The sequence below is a fragment of the Culex quinquefasciatus genome, chromosome 3, assembly GCF_015732765.1.
Source record: "Culex quinquefasciatus strain JHB chromosome 3, VPISU_Cqui_1.0_pri_paternal, whole genome shotgun sequence".
Taxonomy (NCBI): domain Eukaryota; kingdom Metazoa; phylum Arthropoda; class Insecta; order Diptera; family Culicidae; genus Culex; species Culex quinquefasciatus.
The window spans coordinates 198,198,409-198,209,915 of NC_051863.1; the positions used below are offsets into that span (position 1 = coordinate 198,198,409).

General features: G+C 30.2%; 1 protein-coding gene across 1 annotated transcript; it reads right to left on the reverse strand.

Moving 5' to 3' along the window:
- Positions 1–13: 13 nt before the first annotated feature.
- On the reverse strand, positions 14–11,295 carry LOC119769374. Its single transcript, XM_038261425.1, has 6 exons — positions 10,646–11,295; positions 10,447–10,550; positions 9,889–10,393; positions 5,188–5,399; positions 613–696; positions 14–545 (listed from the first exon to the last, which is right to left on the reverse strand). The coding sequence occupies exons 1-6, from the start codon at positions 11,277–11,279 to the stop codon at positions 66–68; spliced, it is 2,019 nt and encodes a 672-aa protein (XP_038117353.1). The 5' UTR covers positions 11,280–11,295; the 3' UTR covers positions 14–65.
- Positions 11,296–11,507: the final 212 nt, after the last annotated feature.

Sequence of the window (11,507 nt, forward strand, 5' to 3'; positions counted from 1 at the left end):
TTTTATTGGCATGAGAATGTTTACAGATCAATAATCGTATAAAACGGAAACAGCGGAAGCAACAGTTACATTTCATCGCTCATCATTTGAACAATCGCTGGCAATAAATCCGGATTGAGCTTGAGGACCATTAAGTCCTGCACATGCGGGTCAGAGAGCTTCTGGCGCAGGTCGGTAACAACAAGCTTTAGTGCGCTGAAACATCTTTCTACATTAACTTGCGTTGATCCGGTGCTCAGGACGACTTTTGCCAGCCGGAACATTTCCGAATTTGATACTTTCTTCGCCGTCCAGTACTTCATGATGTCAAATCGCGGTTTCTTGCACAGAAGCGGCTGAACGAATACGCGTTTTTGGAACTCGAGCTCCTTTATCCTTTGGAGTATGTGGTTGTTGGGACCAGGTGCCGGAATAGGATCTTCGTCTCCGTCGAACAATTCATCGAGGTATTCCTCAACAAAGTCACAGTTCTCAGTACTTTCCACGACCTCCAATTCAACACCCTCCAGTTCGTTCATGCGATCATAAAGCTTCAGCAAATAGCGCTGAAATTAGATAAAAGTTAAATTTATATATATATATATATATATTTTTTTTTTAAACTTTTAATACCTGCACGGCTTCCTTTTCTTTGGGTTTCAATCGATTCGCCCCAAGATAATTGAACCTTGGGTCGAAGTAAATCGCCGCCTTGAACTGCATTGTGTCAGTAAGGCTGGATTTTCATGGATCATGCAACGACATCGTAAGCACGAGCATCGAAATTTTTACGATGCTGTTGGATGGCGTTATGACTTAGCTATGACACAAACCTAAATAACGGGCAGACCGCCATTTTGCCCGCAAGCGTTTCAAGAAGGAACGGTAGAAAATGGGAGAGAAACGCTTGGGGAAACGTCAACACAAAGCAACACGTGCACGGAAAAACCAAAGATAAAAATTTTAGACAAATGCAGGGGAACTTTGAATTTAGAACCATGCAAAATTTATTTCCGGATAGAACAAAATAATAATAATATTAATAATGGTTAGCAGCATTTAGTAGAGCACGACAAAATAGACCAAAATAAGACCGGCGAGAACGGGAAGTATCTAATTATAGAACGAAAAATCAAAGTATGCTATTTGAAGGGACTGAAAAAAAATTGATAGATGGAGCCATATTGATATTGAGAAAATTTACAGCCAGAGAGTCAACTGTACAAACATGGGGTGAATTGAAATTCAGAAATTCAGAAATTCAGAAATTCAGAAATTCAGAAATTCAAAAATTCAGAAATTCAGAAATTCAGAAATTCAGAAATTCAGATATTCAGAAATTCAGAAATTCAGAAATTTAGAAATTCAGAAATTCAGAAATTCAGAAATTCAGGAATTCAGAAGTTCAGAAATTCAGAAATTCAGAAATTCAGAAATTCAGAAATTCAGAAATTCAGAAATTCAGAAATTCAGAAATTCAGAAATTCAGAAATTCAGAAATTCAGAAATTCAGAAATTCAGAAATTCAGAAATTCAGAAATTCAGAAATTCAGAAATTCAGAAATTCAGAAATTCTGAAATTCTGAAATTCTGAAATTCTGAAATTCTGAAATTCTGAAATTCTGAAATTCTGAAATTCTGAAATTCTGAAATTCTGAAATTCTGAAATTCTGAAATTCTGAAATTCTGAAATTCTGAAATTCTGAAATTCTGAAATTCTGAAATTCTGAAATTCTGAAATTCTGAAATTCTGAAATTCTGAAATTCTGAAATTCTGAAATTCTGAAATTCTGAAATTCTGAAATTCTGAAATTCTGAAATTCTGAAATTCTGAAATTCTGAAATTCTGAAATTCTGAAATTCTGAAATTCTGAAATTCTGAAATTCTGAAATTCTGAAATTCTGAAATTCTGAAATTCTGAAATTCTGAAATTCTGAAATTCTGAAATTCTGAAATTCTGAAATTCTGAAATTCTGAAAATCTGAAATTCTGAAATTCTGAAATTCTGAAATTCTGAAATTCTGACATTCTAAAATTCTGAAAATCTGAAATTCTGAAATTCTGAAATTCTGAAATACTGAAATACTGAAATTCTGAAATTCTGAAATTCTGAAATTCTGAAATTCTGAAAATCTGAAATTCTGAAATTCTGAAATTCTGAAATACTGAAATTCTGAAATTTTGAAATTAAGAAATTTCTTCATTTCTTAATTTCTTACATTCTTAATTTCTTAATTTCTTAATTTCTTAATTACCTAATTTCTTAATTTCTTAATTTCCTAATTTCCTAATTTCTTAATTTTTTAATTTCTTTATTTCTTAATTTCTGAATTTCTGAATTTCTGATTTTTTTTATTTCTTAATATCTTATTTTTTATTTTTTTTATTTTTTTTATTTCTGAATTTCTTAATTTCTTAATTTCTTAATTTCTTAATTTCTTAATTTCTTAATTTCTTAATTTCTTAATTTCTTAATTTCTTAATTTCTTAATTTCTTAATTTCTTAATTTCTTAATTTCTTAATTTCTTAATTTCTTAATTTCTTAATTTCTTAATTTCTTAATTTCTTAATTTCTTAATTTCTTAATTTCTTAATTTCTTAATTTCTTAATTTCTTAATTTCTTAATTTCTTAATTTCTTAATTTCTTAATTTCTTAATTTCTTAATTTCTTAATTTCTTGATTTCTTAATTTCTTAATTTCTTAATTTCTTAATTTCTTAATTTCTTAATTTCTTAATTTCTTAATTTCTTAATTTCTTAATTTCTTAATTTCTTAGTTTCTTAATTTCTTAATTTCTTAATTTCTTAATTTCTTAATTTCTTAATTTCTTAATTTCTTAATTTCTTAATTTCTTAATTTCTTAATTTCTTAATTTCTTAATTTCTTAATTTCTTAATTTCTTAATTTCTTAATTTCTTAATTTCTTAATTTCTTAATTTCTTAATTTCTTAATTTCATAATTTCTTTATTTCTTTATTTCTTTATTTCTTTATTTCTTTATTTCTTTATTTCTTTATTTCTTTATTTCTTTATTTCTTTATTTCTTTATTTCTTTATTTCTTTATTTCTTTATTTCTTTATTTCTTTATTTCTTTATTTCTTTATTTCTTTATTTCTTTATTTCTTTATTTCTTTATTTCTTTATTTCTTTATTTCTTTATTTCTTTATTTCTTTATTTCTTTATTTCTTTATTTCTTTATTTCTTTATTTCTTTATTTATTTATTTCTTTATTTCTTTATTTCTTTATTTCTTTATTCCTTCATTTCTTTATTTCTTTATTTCTTTATTTCTTTATTTCTTTATTTCTTTATTTCTTTATTTCTTTATTTCTTTATTTCTTTATTTCTTTATTTCTTTATTTCTTTATTTTTTTATTTCTTTATTTCTTTATTTCTTTATTTCTTTATTTCTTTATTTCTTTATTTCTTTATTTCTTTATTTCTATATTTCTTTATTTCTTTATTTCTTTATTTCTTTATTTCTTTATTTCTTTATTTCTTTATTTCTTTATTTCTTTATTTCTTTATTTCTTTATTTCTTTATTTCTTTATTTCTTTATTTCTTTATTTCTTTATTTCTTTATTTCTTTATTTCTTTATTTCTTTATTTCTTTATTTCTTTATTTCTTTATTTCTTTATTTCTTTATTTCTTTATTTCTTTATTTATTTATTTCTTTATTTCTTTATTTCTTTATTTCTTTATTTCTTTATTTCTTTATTTCTTTATTTCTTTTTTTCTTTATTTCTTTATTTCTTTATTTCTTTATTTTTTTATTTCTTTATTTCTTTATTTCTTTATTTCTTTATTTCTTAATTTCTTTATTTCTTTATTTCTTTATTTCTTTATTTCTTTATTTCTTTATTTCTTTATTTCTTTTTTTTTTTCTTTATTTCTTTATTTCTTTATTTCTTTATTTCTTTATTTCTTTATTTCTTTATTTCTTTATTTCTTTTTTCTTTATTTCTTTATTTCTTTATTTTTTTATTTCTTTATTTCTTTATTTCTTTATTTCTTTATTTCTTTATTTCTTTATTTCTTTATTTCTTTATTTCTTTATTTCCTTATTTCTTTATTTCTTTATTCATGTTTTTCCGAATTTCTTATTTTCGTAGTTTCTTAATTTAATCTAAATTATAGAATTTGTTTTCTTCTTCTTCACTCTCTCTCTCTCTCTCATATGTCTTCCAAAAATGAGGTGGGGGAGGGCTTCCACCCGAATGTACCTGCCCTGGTTTGGGGGCTGTCCAAAATATGTCAACTACCACTTCGGTTTTTAAGAATTTGACGGTTTTAGCTTCAACTCTAGCTACGAAAATCACCCGACTCCAATAACTTAAATCACGACTACACATTCCTGCTTTCATAAATAACATCAATTCCATTCCATTACTTGCTTTTCTTCTTAATTTCTCCCACCCTTCTGACCTTCAACCAGAACTATGATGCAATTATTAAATCTTTATTCCATAAAAATAAATATGAAAAAAAATCTAATTTTTTCCATGTTTTCAACTTTCCGTGCATGGTAAACCGTACACACTTTGATCTAGCGTACTGTTTAAAAATGTTCTATGTTTATGGGAAACACTCGTATCATAGGTGGCAATCAACATTTTCCTTGAATTACATACATTTCATGCTGTGAAATAAAATCAAAATTCTTTCTTGTTATTTGAAAACGTAAAAACCCAATTTAAAATAATTTGAGGTAGCCTATCGCCTCTTTTCAAAACTTTGTCGACATCAACATCAGCCGATTCCATTGTTGCCATTTTGGCATCGGAAAAATCTCATGTGTTTGCCACAAAACTCTTGAAACGCTTGCCTGCTTGAAATATTCACGGAAATATTTCACAGCGTTATTTGGTTTGTGTCCATGGTGTCGCGGCAGCATTATGGCTGACAGGACAGGCATCGAACTACGATGCACTGACATTTTAGCAAAGCATGGTAGTGACTATGCTTTCGATGTCGGTCATCTTACGATGCTCGTGCATCGAAAATCAAAAGTCGGAAAAACACATTTTCGGGGCTTTCCGGCAATTAGTATTTGTTTTTATTGTTCGTACTGCCATGAACAATCAATCTAAACTATTTTACCACTTAACTTGGTCGAAAAATATGAGTTTTCGACCAAATTTAACCACGAGCATCGAAAGCCGCTTTCGATGTCGGTCATCGAAAAATCCATGAAAATCCACCCTTAGGGTCTTCAAACGTGTATTCATCGCCACGTGCAGCTTTACGGCCATCTGGTTGTCCTTTAGCTTATTCAGCTCAGCCTGGCAAGCAATCCACAAAGCGTAGAACTCGGATAATGGCACGTGTTCATGTTGCAGCTCGACACTCAAGTAAAACACCGGACCAAGTGCCTCACAGGCCGAATCAATAAATCTCCAGTGTTTCGAAAAGCCTTAAAAAATAAACAGATATAATCAACTAATATCAAGTTTCTATGGAATTTCAAACTCCAAATTCAAAATTTCAAAACCAAATTCATAATTTCAAACACCAAAATTTTAATTTCAAATTTCAAACTCTAAATTACAAATTTCAAACTCCAAAATACAAACTCCAAATTTCAAACTCCAAACTCATAATTTCAAATTCCAAATATAAACCTCCTTACACGAAACTCAAAATTATATTTCAATTTCATAAATATTTCAATTTCTAATTTAAAATTTCAAATCGAATTTCAAATTTTGAATTCATATTTAAATTTCAAATTTCCATTTGAAATTTGAAATATGAAATTCAAATTTAAAGTTTGGTGTTTGGAGTTTTAAATTTGTTTAAAGTTTGGTGTTTGGAGTTTTCAATTTGGAATTTTAAATTTAGAGTTTGTATTTTGAAGTTTAAATTTTAATTTTACAGTTTTATTTTGAAATCTGAAATTTGGATTTAGTTAAAATTTGGCTTTTGTAGTTTGGAGTTTGAAATTTGGAATTTAGAGTTTGAAATTTAGAATTTGGAATTAGCTATTTGAAATCAAATTTTAAATTCATATTTAAATTTCAAATTTCCATTTCAAATTTCGAATTTATATTTAAATATCAAATTTTCATTTGAAATTTGAAATATGAAATTGAAATTAAAAGTTTAAAATTTCCAAATTTGGAATAAGGAAATAGGAGTTTTTAGTTTGGAGTTTGAAATTTGGAAATTTAAATTTGGAGTTTGTACTTTGAAGTCTAAATTTTAATTTTGGAGTTTGTATTTTGAAATTTGAAATTTTGAATTTGAAATTTCGAGATTAAATTTCAAAATTTGGAATTAGGAATCTGAAATTAGGAGTTTTTAGTTTGGAGTTTAAAATTTGGAAATTAAAATTTGGAGTTTGTAATTTGGAGTTTGAAATTTAGAATTTAGAGTTTGAAATTTAGAATTTGGAATTTTGAATTTGTTTGGAATTTGAAATTATAAATTTAAATATGAAATTGAAATTGAATTTTATGTTTGTAGTTTGGAGTTTTTAGTTTGGATTTAGAAATTTGGAATTTGAAATTTGGAGTTTGTAGTTTAAAATTTTAAATTTGGAATTTGAGAGTTTGAAACTAGATATTTGAAATTTAAATATAGAAGTGAAATGGAATTTTAAGTTCGGTGTTTGGAGTTTTAAATTTGGAATTTGAGATTTGGAGTTTGGAGTTAGAATTTTGAAATTTAAAATTTATGTAGTTTGGAGTTTGAAATTTGGAATTTGAAATATGAGCAAATCTCTACCAAAACCGGAAATGGATTTTATTTGCATTTTTTTATTTGGCTCAAACTTCGTGGGGCCTTCCTATGACCAAAGAAGCTATTTTGTGGCATTGGTTCACCTATACAAGTCTCCATACAATTTTGGCTGCTGTCCATACAAAAATGGTACGTAAATATTTAACCAGCTTTAACTTTTGAGTGAATTTTCTGATCAAGTTGGTGTCTTCGGCAAAGTTGTAGATATTGCTGAGGACTATTGAGAAAAATATAGGTACACGAACAAAAATGCAGATTTTTTAATCAACTTTTTTTTGAAAAAAAAACTCAATTTCCCAAAATATATTTTTTTGATTTTCGAGATTTTAAGAAAGGTATAAGGGGACAAAAACCCGCAACTTTTGAGCCATAGAGAAACTTGGTCAAAAAATCTGCCGTCGAGCTATGATTTTTTGAAAAATAGTGATTTTTGGAAAAAATCGGGATTTCATGCAAAAACAAGTTTGAAGTATTTTTTAATGTAAAATTGTATTTCCATCCGAAAAGTTTTTACAGATTTTTTGATAAAGGGCTCTGTTTTCAAGATATAGCCACCGAAAGTTTGATTTTAGCAAAATATTTGCAGTTTTTCGATTATTTTAAATAGTGACCATTTCTAGAAATTTTGTTTTTGGTCCTCTGGTTTCTGAGATACAGCGGCCTTAAAAATAAAAACAGGAACCAAACAACCCACCATTTTCTAATGTCGATATCTCTGCAACTAATGGTCCGATTTACAGTGTTAAAATATGAAACATTCGTAAAATTTGCCGATCTTTTCGAAAACAATATTTTCAAAAAAATTATATCAAGACTCACATTTCTAAAGGATCAAACATTCAATATTACGCCCTTTTAAAATGTTAGACTCGATTAAAAAAAATGAAAATATTTTTTTCGAAGAGATCGGAAAATTTCACGAATGTTTCATATTTTAACATTGTAAATCGGACCATTAGTTGCTGAGATATCGACGTTAGAAAATGGTGGATTGTTTGGGTAAGACCTGGGTGATGAATAGAGAGAATGCGTAACGTTATTTTTGAATGATCCCACTTTGTTTACATCTGCAAAGTGGGATACTGTTCAAGCACAATCATGACTTTTTTCTTACTGGTAAATGAGCTGTTTTATAATCAGTTGTATGTGATTTATTTTCTCTAGTTTTTTACTTTTTTGCTGGAAAATTGTGTGTGCTTTCGGTTTCGATCGGTAAGAAGAGGTTTTGTATTTTACGTGTGACGAAGAACTGCTGCGAGAGTGTCATTCTGCGATGTCGCAGATAAATTTCCTGGCTGATTTTGGAATCTTGCAGCACTTCCTGGTTAAGCGAAAAACATCGCTTATTCTAGCAAAGCTGATCCTTTTTCTTTTTCACTAAACCAGCAGGTTTTTAAAAGGAATCATCATTAAGGCTTCTAATGGATATAACATCGACTCCTAAACAACTTTCATTCATAATTATCAAAAATGACGATCTGGCCTCGATATCTTAAATCAACAGGTCCTTAAAAGCCACAAATTTTCATTCAAAAAAAAACAATAATAATTATAATGATCGAAACAATACTCTTATTTTTGGCGAACAGTAAATTGGATCACTTTGCAGTTCAAAATTCAACCAAAGCACCCAGGGTAAGACTTAGAAAACATTTTAATGTTTTCAAAATTTGCATGGCAATATCTCAGCAAACATGGGCACTAATTCTAAAAAAAAATAACTGCGACTATTTGGAAAAAAGTTACCTAAAAATGGCTATAACTTGAAAACTGTGCACTTTATCAAAATTTCTTTAAGGTACATTATGATTGCAACTTTGATATTACATCGAAAAATGAAGTTGAAAAGAAAAATGCGACCAATTTTTCGATTTTTTTTTTAAATTGTATTGTTTCAAAAAATCAAAACTCGGTCAAAGATTTTTTGCCCATTCTGGAAATTTCTGAAAAGTTGGCATTTGATGTCCTCTAAAACATATGAGAAAATAAAAAAAAATAAAAAATTGAGTTTTTTTTTTTGCAAATCAAGTTTTAGTGACAAAAAGTGAAATTAAAAATCACCAAAAAAATTAATACCGTGTATCATTTTTTTCAGTGTAGTCCATATTCATACCTACAACTTTGTCTAAGACACCAAAGCGATCAAAAATTCCTTCAAAAGATACAGATTTTTAAATTTTCAATATCATTTTTGTATGGACAGCTGCCAATTTTGTATGGAAAATTATATGCACGAACTAATGATGCAAAATGGCTTCTTTGGGCATACCGAAGGCACCAAAAAAGTTTCAGCCGGATTAAAAAATACAAAAATTAAAATTAAAGAAAAATGACCGATTCCGTAGAGAACTGCTCATTTGTAGTTTGAAGTTTGAAATTTGAAATATAGAATTTATAATTAGGATTTTGTAGTTTGGAGTTTGAAATTTTGAATTTGGACTTTGAAACTTGAAATTTAAAAACTGAAAATTTAAATTGAATTTGAATTTGTAGTTCGGAGTTTGAAATGTAGAATTTAAAATTTGGAGTTTGGAGTTTGAAATTTGGATTTTGTAGTTTGGATTTAGAAATTTGGAATTGGAAATTTTGAATTTGTAGTTTAAGACTTAATATTTAAAATTTAGGGATTGGGGTTTGAAATTTGAAAATTAAATTAAAATAAAATTTTGAGTCTGTAATTTTAATTTTGGAATTTGAAATATGGAGTTTGAAATTTGGAATTTAAAATTTGGAGTTTGAAATTTGGAATTTTAAATTTAGAGTTTGTATTTTGTATTTTGAAGTTTGAAATTTGAGATTTGAATTTTGAAGTTTGTACTTTGGAATATGAAATTTGAAATTTTGAATTTGAAATTTTGAGTTTAAATTTCCAAATTTGGAATTAGGAATTTGATATTTGGAGTTTGAATTTTCAAATTTGAAATTGAGAGTTTGAAATTTTGAGTTTGGAGTTTGAAATTTGGAATATGAGATTTGTAATTTGAATTAGAAATTTAGAATTCAGAATTTAGAATTTATTATTTGAATTTTGTTGTTGAAATTTTGTGATTGTAATTTGAAATTTGGGATTTAAAAATTTGTATTGTAGAGTTTGAATATTGAAGTTTTGAATGTGAAATTTGAAATTTGGAATCTTGAATTTGTAATTTGTGTACACTTACACAGCTCGTTGAAGGAATCCTCCAGAATCCGGTAGTTGGTCCGCTGATCCTTTAATGATTTCATCATTAGGTAGACAGCGTTCCAGCGGGTGGCATTGCAGATTGGCGCGTAAAAGGTATTGTTCTCCATGAAAGCCTGCTTGTACTTCACAAGTCTTGTCTTCTTCACCAAACTCTTGATTGCTTCGATACGTTTTGTGTGGCTTTTCAAAACGTCCCACACCGCCAGCTGGGAAGTGTGTGCTGCGCAGCGTGTACCCTTAAATTCAAACTCTCCTGGTGACGACTCTTCGCTTGTCTCTTCTTCCCACGACTCATCCACGTCTGTATCTTCAGCTTCCTCTTCCGGTTCAGAATCCTCCATGTCCAGCATTTGTTCGAGGCGAGCTTCGGTCACCGTCTGCAATACAGCATCTACGGCTCGGGTCTCCGCCGCCATGAGTGTTGAGCTGGAACTCTGGTTGGCTGAATCAGCGTTCTCGCGATCGGGTTCCTCAACAGCATGCTACCGAGTTGACGAATCGATGCCTGCATATTGGGACCGTTATCTGCAATTACCACGTACAGCTGACCAGACAGCATTTTATATCTTCCCATAGCTTCTGTCTGCATCGTGTCCTTGAGATGATCAGCTGTTTGGCTCTTGACCATTTCCTTCACGGCTGTTAAGAGAAGAAAAGTTGTGTAAAATTCTTTATTTTTAAGGGAGTTTAAGATTGCTGCTATCTGCATCGTTCATAAGGCCTCATTAACTTACCCAGACAACGCGACACAGGTCCACCTTTCTTGTCCGAGAAGTAGGTTGCGTAAATCCCGAACACGTGTCGGTTGCGGCGGGAAGCGCTGTCGATCTCCAAAGTGATCATTTTTTTAGCCATCTCATCCGTAATGATCTTCCTTGCTAGTTCAGCAGCATGCTCTACGAGCTCAGTCAGTTTCTGTCGATTCACGGTTAGACCGACTGCGTCCCACGTTGGCTTGACCAGATTCTCGAATCCAGCGTAATTTGGGAACGAGAGTGGCAGCGCATGAATCGTAGCCATTTGAAGTGTTCCCAGCAGCACTTTTCTTCTGTCCGTGTAAACAAGCAATGGACGCTCCTTTTTCACTTTTTTAACCGGAACCGGTCCGACGCCGGCGCCATTTCCGGCATGGGAAACAGCACCCGCGCTGGCGCTTGTACCTGGCACTTGTACGTCACCGACCGTACTTCCGTCAGTGCTTGCAAGATCGCTGCCGCTTGACAGCTTCCGGCGTTCCGGTAGCTCGAGAACATGAACTTTCTCCGGGTGGAGTAAACGAATGTGTCGCACAAAATTGCCATGCACCAGGGGTTTTTGTGCGAATTGGCAACTTTCGTCCACGTTGCACTTGAAGCTGCCATCTTCCATAGCAATTACATTCTCCTCGACGATTTCTCTTTGAGTTTTTTCTGATCACTCCCAGCTTTGAAGCCATTTTCCATCCGACCAAGTCAAAAACCAACACACGAATGAAATGTCAAAATGACCTGCTCACACCGTTCTCACTCTCTCTCGCTCAATGCCCTGTTTCTCTCTCATTCAATCGCTGGTGAAATGAAGGTTGTTTGTCAATGTGGAGAGGATTGTTTTTTTCTC

Coding starts and splice junctions, on each gene's coding strand:
- LOC119769374 (XM_038261425.1), bottom strand. CDS start 11,279: ATGGAAGATGGCAGCTTCAAGTGCAACGTGGACGAAAGTTGCCAATTC. Junction 10,394..10,446: donor TGTCTGGTCAGCTGTACGTG/GTAATTGCAGAT, acceptor TCAACTCGGTAG/CATGCTGTTGAGGAACCCGA. Junction 5,400..9,888: donor GGATTCCTTCAACGAGCTGT/GTAAGTGTACAC, acceptor TTATTTTTTAAG/GCTTTTCGAAACACTGGAGA.